This window comes from Heptranchias perlo, unplaced genomic scaffold, assembly GCF_035084215.1.
Source record: "Heptranchias perlo isolate sHepPer1 unplaced genomic scaffold, sHepPer1.hap1 HAP1_SCAFFOLD_64, whole genome shotgun sequence".
In the NCBI taxonomy this organism is placed as follows: Eukaryota; Metazoa; Chordata; class Chondrichthyes; order Hexanchiformes; family Hexanchidae; genus Heptranchias; species Heptranchias perlo.
Genome location: NW_027139666.1, coordinates 3,792,931 through 3,800,677, shown reverse-complemented (window position 1 = coordinate 3,800,677; position 7,747 = coordinate 3,792,931). Strand labels below are relative to the sequence as shown.

At 45.6% G+C, this 7,747-nt stretch overlaps 1 protein-coding gene across 1 annotated transcript; it reads right to left on the bottom strand.

The window, feature by feature from the left end:
* Nucleotides 1–554: 554 nt before the first annotated feature.
* LOC137317985 (gastrula zinc finger protein XlCGF71.1-like) lies at nt 555–6,930 on the bottom strand. The gene is made up of 2 exons (XM_067980974.1): nt 6,567–6,930; nt 555–697 (listed from the first exon to the last, which is right to left on the bottom strand). Exons 1-2 carry the CDS (start codon nt 6,928–6,930, stop codon nt 555–557), a joined length of 507 nt encoding a protein of 168 aa, XP_067837075.1.
* Between the last annotated feature and the right edge of the window lie 817 nt (nt 6,931–7,747).

Sequence of the window (7,747 nt, the reverse complement as noted above, 5' to 3'; positions counted from 1 at the left end):
TCCAGACTATTCTTACCTCTGTGTAGTCGAAACGCCTGTCCCCTCAATTCCAACCTCTGAATGATATAGTGAGTTGTATGAATGACAGAGCGTCAAACAGGAACAAGAGCTGTGACTGCTCGCTCGACATTGCACCGTCACACATTCCGGTCAGTCGGAGGCTGCTATGAGCTGAGCTGTTGAGGGGACCGTGAGATGAAGTCCTGCTCGGGGCCAATTTAATGTCTGTGGTACCTCAGAAGATTTACCTTTCCGTTGGCGATGGCTGGGAGAGCGGGATGAGATATTTTGGTGTAAGATTAGACATTTTTAACATTAAACGAGTACATTTACATTGGGTATTTTCAAAATATAAACCATAGAAACCACTCACGCTTACATTCGGCATCTTAATGCAAAAACAACACCCGCTTATAAACATAAGATCGCTGGGAATCGGAGGATAGTCGCTGAGGATCATAATATGTCCGAGTTAAAACTTACCTGGAATACAGAAGGTCAGACTCAGCGAGGTGATGCTGGAAGCTGCTTATATTGCAGGGTTCAAATATTTTTCAGAAGATAATAGGCGACGTTGAGAATATGTAGAGAAGGCGTTGAGAATGTGTTGAGAATACGTAGACCTTGGGCATGTCCAAATATTGGGGGTTTGGGTCCGCACAGACCATGAGCAGTTCCGATAGGGGGGTCAAGGAATCTGAATAACAAATAAAGATAAGGGAGAGTTAATTAAAGATAAAGATAACAAATACAGAAGTAGGATAGCTTGCATGAAATGAGCGGTATGAAGAGTTCTAGTTTTACACTTGAATTTATAGAAGCACAGGATGGCGAAAGAGAGAGGGAGAGAGACGGATAAGCAGCCTCCCGAGGGTTACAGCTTCTATCGAAAGCAAGACGACAGTTAGTGTCGTGTCCTTCTTTGTAATACTATGGCCTTAAACATTGTGTGTGTTGATACTTGCTTATATTCAATAAAGGATTAATCGCAACCAATTGGTGTCGAGTCTGAATCGATCTTTAAACTGGCGACTGTGACGTCGGACCTTGACCTGCAATAATTGCCTCAGACGGACTAAGTGCTAAACCCAGACCCAGATAGGAAAACCGTTTCGGCGGGAGCATGAGTTTTCCCTCCAATAGTAACAGTAACCATGGGGACTAGCAGGGAAGATTATTGAAATGAATCTGAGCGCTGTGGTGTGTAGAGAAGTCTGTTAAGAATTGTCCAGGAGGTAACAGGTTTGGTTGAGACACAGGCTGTGAGCTTCAGACTTTGAATCAGTACAGAATGGGGTTAAGTAGCGAACAACAGAAATTGAAAATGATTTGTGAGAAAAATGATATCTTAGTTTTTGATGGGATATGAAGGAGAGAGGGGAAGATTCCCAATTTCCCAACTCACCGTTATCAGGTACTGAGCCAACTCTTTGGAATTTGCTGGTACAATCAGGTCCCACTCCTTCTGATCTGGTCCATTCCATACATCCACCACCCTCTGCGTTAAGAAACTAACATTCAATCATTCTGCTCATGCTATGTCCCAGGTAGAGATGACAAATAGTGGCGGGAGGACCCAGACCATCGGACTTATGTGAGCTCGACATTTTTATTTTAAATTCAGAGTCCTGCATTTGCAGTTTTCTTCCCTTTTTGTACATTTCCCAATTCCATTTCCATTCCCATTTCCTTTTACATTGTTTTTGTACATTTACCAAACAGCTATCCTATGTGTGGAGGCGGAAGATGTTGATATGGTTCTTGATGAATACTTTGCGTCTGTCTTCACAAAGGAGGCGGACGATGCAGGCAATGGAGTTAAGGAGGAGGAGTGTGAAATATTGGATAGTGAGGAAGGGGATGAACACCACTGTAAGTAAATTAATCACCAGGCCTTGATGAAATGTATCACAAGCTGTTAAGAGAGACAAGGGAGGAAATAGCGGAGGCTCTGACCATCATTTTCCAATCCTATCTGGCTATCGGCATGGTGTCGGAGAACTGGAGAACTCCTAACATTGTACCATTGTTTAAAAAGTGAGAAAAGGATCAACCGAGTAATTACAGGCTAACCTCGGCAGTGGGCAAATTATTGGAATAAATTCTGAGGGACGGTATTAACATAAGAACATAAGAAATAGGAGCAGGAGTAGGCCAATCAGCTCCTCGAGACTGCTCCGCCATTCAATAAGATCATGGCTGATCTGATCCTAACCTAAAATCTAAATTCATGTCCAATTTCCTGCCCGCTCCCCGTAACCCCTAATTCCCTTTACTTCTAGGAAACTGTCTATTTCTGTTTTAAATGTATTTAATGATATAGCTTCCACAGCTTCCTGGGGCAGCAAATTCCACAGACCTACCACCCTCTGAGTGAAGAAGTTTCTCCTCATCTCAGTTTTGAAAGAGCAGCCACTTATTCTAAGATTATGTCCCCTAGTTCTAGTTTAACCCATCCTTGGGAACATCCTTACCGCATCCACCCGATTAAGCCCCTTCACAATCTTATATGTTTCAATAAGATCGCCTCTCATTCTTCTGAAGTCCAATGAGTAGATTCCCAATCTACTCAACCTCTCCTCATATGTCTACCACCTCATCCACGGGATTAACCGAGTGAACCTTCTTTGTACTGCCTCGAGAGCAAGTATGTCTTTTCTTAAGTATGGAGAAACTGTATGCAGTATTCCAGGTGCGGTCTCACCAATAACTTATATAACTGCAGCAATACCTCCCTGTTTTTATATTCTATCCCCCTAGAAATAAAAGCCAACATTCCGTTGGCCTTCTTGATCACCTGCTGCACCTGCAAACTAACTTTTTGATTTTCTTGCACGAGGACCCCCAGATCCCTTTGTACTGCAGTACTTTCCAGTTTCTCTCCATTAAGATAATAATTGCTCTCCGATTTTTCCTGCCAAAGTGCATAACCTCACATTTTCCAATATTGTATTGCATCTGCCAACTCTCCGCCCACTCACCCAGCCTGTCTATATCCCCTTGTAGGTTTTTTATGTCCTCCTCACTCTCTACTTTCCCTCCCATCTTTGTATCATCTGCAAACTTTGATGTGTTACACTCGGTCCCCTCCTCCAAATCGTTAATATAGATTGTAAAGAGTTGGGGACCCAGCACCGACCCCTACGGAACACCACTGGCGACAGGTTCCCAGTCCGAGAATGAACCATTTATCCCAACTCTCTGCTTCCTGTTAGATAACCAATCCTCCACCCATGCCAGAATATTACCCCCAATCCAGTGATTCTTTATCTTGAGCAATAACCTTTTATGTGGCACCTTGTCGAATGCCTTCTGGAAGTCCAAATACACTACGCCCACTGGTTCCCCTTTATCCACCCTGTACGTTATATCCTCAAAGAATTCAAGCAAATTTGTCAGACATGACTTCCCCTTTGTAAAGCCATGCTGAATTTGTCATATTAAATTATATTTATCCATAATGGCCCTTAGAAAGGCACGGATGAATCAAGGATCGTCAGCATGGGTTTATTAAGGGAAGTTCATGTCTGACTAACTTGGTTGAATTTTTTGAGGAGATAACGAGGAGGGTCGATGAAGGTAGTCCGTTTGTTGTAGTCTACATTGTGTTTAGCAAAGCTTTTGACAAGAACCCACATGGCAGACTGGTCAAAAAAGTAAAAGCCCATGGAATCCAATGGAAAGTGTCTCGTTGGATCCAAAATTGGCTCACTGGCAGGAAGTAAATGGTAATGGTCGATGGGTGTTTTGTGACTGGAAGGCTGTTTCACTCGGAGTTCCGCGTTCTCAGTACAAGGTCCCTTCTCTTTTGTGGTATATATTCATGATTTAGACCCAAATGTAAGGGGCATCATTGAGAAATTTGCAGATGATACAAAAAATGGCGTGTGATTGACAGTGAGGAGGAAAGCTGTAGATTGCAGGAAGATATCAATGGTCAGTTGGGCAGAAAAGTGGCAAATGGAATTCAATCCAGAGAAGTGTGAGCAAATGCATTTGGGGAGAGCAAACAAGGCAATGGAATACACAATAAATATGAGGATGCTGAGAGGTGTAAAGGAAGAGAGAAATCTTGGAGTGCATGTCCACAGATCCTTGAAGGTAGCAGGACAGATTGATAAGGTGTAAAAACCGATGTTTTCCTTTGTTTGCCAATGCATAGAACATAAGAGCAGGGACGTTATGCCCGAACTGTATTAAACACTAGTTAGGCCACACATTGAGTGCTGCATACAGTTCTGGTCACTACATTACAGGAAAGATGTGATTGCACTCGAGACGGTAGAGAGGAGTTTTATGAGGATGTTCCAAGGGCTGGAGAATTTTAGCTATGAGAAAAGATTGGATAGGCTGGGGTTGTTTTCATTGGAACAAGGGAGGCTGAGGAGTGATTTAATTGAGGTGTATAAAACTATGAAGGGCCTAGATAGAGTGGATAGGGATGACCTATTTCCCTTAGCAGAGAGGTCAATAACCAGGGGGCATAGATTTAAATAATTGGTGGAAGGATTAGAGGGGAGCTTAGGAAAATGTTTTCACCCAGAGGGTAGTAGGGGTCTGGAACTCACTGCCTGAAAGGGTGGTAGAGGCAAAAACCCACAACTAATTTAAAAAGTACTTTTATGTGCTTTTGAAGTGCCGTAACCTGCACGGCTACGTACCGAGAGCAGGAAAGTGGGATGAAGCTGGATAGCTCTTTTTCTGCCAGCACTGACACGATGGGCCGAATTTCCTCCTTCTGTCCCGTAACTTTCTATTATTCTATGATTTCTGTTTTCAATTCAGATTATTGTATTTGCAATGTTTTCTCATTTTTGTATTTTGATTCATTCTTGCAGATTTTGTATTTAAAACCAATTCTCCACACCCTGTGAGCAGTGAGTGCTGACTCCGGGCCGTTTGATTGACAGCTCTCTCGTCCCCCACCCCCCACCCGCCTCCTGAGTTGACTTCTCCCACCACGTGACACGCGGGAGCGTCACCATTCTTTGCGCGATGAGCTCACGTCGCGTACATGCACCTCAGGCTCGAGAGACGCCGCGCATGCGCTGCGCGGTCCCCGTGCAGCGTTCCCTGAGCAACAGACCGGCGCCAGGAGGATGATGATGGCGGTCTCGGGCGGGTGGGCGGGCGCTGCTGTGGGCGGGGGCGAGGCCGACAGAGGGAGGGCCCACACGCGGGAGTGGCCTGGGCCCCGGGCCTGGGAATGGCGCGGTGGGGGGATATTTTACAATCTGTGTCCCTCTGGTCACTGCGAACAGTTTCTCCTTATTTCTCTCCCCTCTATTAACCGTCTATGCGCTGCGGAGAACAATCCCACCTCCTCCAGTCTCTCCCCGTAACTGAAGTCAATCATCCCCCGAAACATTCTGGTCAATCTCCTCTACAACCTCTCCAAGGCCATGACATCCTTCACAAAGTGCGGTGCCCAGAATTGGACACAATGCTCCCGCTGTGGCCAAACCCTATCATAGATTCTACCCCACACATTTATCTCCTCCAACAGGCCATGTACACTCTCCCCTATCACGGACTCTACTTATCCATTTAAGCTCATCCCACACCACATGTGCACTCTACGCTTTCAGTGCCGGTTCACTCAGTTCTGTTGTTCACACAGTCACTGCCGGGGCACTCAGCCCTGTTATACACACAGTCAGTTTCGGGACACTCAGCCCTGTTATACACACAGTCAGTTTCGGGACACTCAGCCCTGTTATACACACAGTCAGTTTCGGGACACTCAGTCCTGTTATACACACAGTCAGTTTCGGGGCACTCAGCCCTGTTATACACACAGTCAGTTTCGGGACACTCAGTCCTGTCATACACACAGTCAGTGCAGGGACACTCAGTCCTGTCATACACACAGTCAGTTTCGAGGCACTCAGCCCTGTTATACACACAGTCAGTTTCGGGACACTCAGCCCTGTTATACACACAGTCAGTTTCGGGACACTCAGCCCTGTTATACACACAGTCAGTTTCGGGACACTCAGTCCTGTCATGCACACAGTCAGTGCAGGGACACTCAGTCCTATCAGAATGGACGTCTTGCACATCCATCTTTTTAAAAGGTATAGGATCTCAGTTCTAAGATCGATTCTCCTCACTTCATAATAAATCCTCAATCAGTTTGTCTTATCATAGAGATATCAAGGACTAGGCACACTGTGTTTAAAAGAAAGCTGATTTATTTGACACTTGTACAGAATTGTAAACTCCAGCCCAGTTAAAGGGGTTATTAACATCAGAAACAAACCCCAACTGTCAGAATGAACATAGTTGAGTCCTGGATGTGATTAACAGCAGCAACAACATCAGAATCCAACACCTGCAGTCACAGGTGAACTCGCTGGTGACTCAGTAGGTGGGACGTACGAATGAATCCCATCCCACACAAGGAGCAGGTGAACGGCCTCTCCCGGTGTGAACTCGCTGGTGTGTCAGCAGACCCCCCGTTCTTTTGAAGCTCCTCTCACAGACAGAACATTTAAATAGTGTCTTATCAGTGTGAGCAATTTGGTGTCTCAGAAGGTTGGATGAACAAGTGAATCTTTTCCCACATATGGAGCAAGTGAATGGCCTCTCCCCAGTGTGAACTGGCTGGTAACTCAGCAGGTGGGATGATCGAATGAATCCTTTCTCACACTTAGTGCAGGTGAACGGCGCCTCCCCAGTGTGAGTGCGTTGGTGTGTCAGCAGATACTTTTTTCTTTTAAAGCTCTTCTCACAGTCAGAACACTTAAAGGGTCTCTCATCAATGTGAACAAGTTGGTGTTCAGTGAGGCTGGATGAGAGAGTGAATCCCTTCCCACACACGGAGCAGGTGAACGGCCTCTCCCAGGTGTGACTGGGTCGATGAGTTTCCAGCCGGGACGAGTAACTGAATCCCCTCCCACAGCCCCCACATTTCCACGGTTTCTCCATGGTGCGGGTGTCCTTGTGTCTCTCCAGGTTGGATAATCTGTTGAAGCCTCGTCCACACACAGAACACGTGTATGATTTCTCCCTGCTTTGCAATGTTTCTTTTCCGGCTGTGTAACTGGTTAAAGCTCTTTCCACAGTCAGTGCACTGGAACACTTTCACTCGGGTATGTGTTTCTCGGTGCTTTTCCAGTTAAACTGATATTTGAAATCTTTTCCCACAGACAGAACAGACAAACATTCCTCCTTCTATATTCAAAGCACGATGATCTTCGGATGCTGGTGAATAGAGTGACTGTCAGATCTTGAGTTTCCCGTCTGCAACACGTCCCCTTCTAATACCCTGTGAAAGGAGTTTACACTGTGAATGGAGGATAGAAATTCACAACAGGCAATTCTAGTTTCTATGGAACATTCTTCCTGCTCATTCCCCCAGACTGTAAATCCCCGTCCCACTCACTCACCCTCCTCCCTCTGCTGAAATTCAAACCCATCGCACTATCTCCAACATTTTTCTTTCTATTTAAGTATTCTCACTCCCCTGAAGGTGCTGACTCTGGCTGGGTGTTTATGCTCTCGTCCTCTTTTCGACACCATGTCCCTCCCTGAAGCTGCCTGTAAGCTGTCCATCTGTGATATCTCCCACTTTTGGCGATGTTGGCTCCCTGACCAGTCAGCCTTTCTTCCTCATTTGCAAACTCTCCCTGACCCGTAACCATTTCTCCTTCATTTCCAGACCCTTCCTGTTCAGTCACCATTTCTGCTTCATTATCAGACACTCCCTGACCCGTCACCATTCTTGTTCATTTAGAGACGCTGC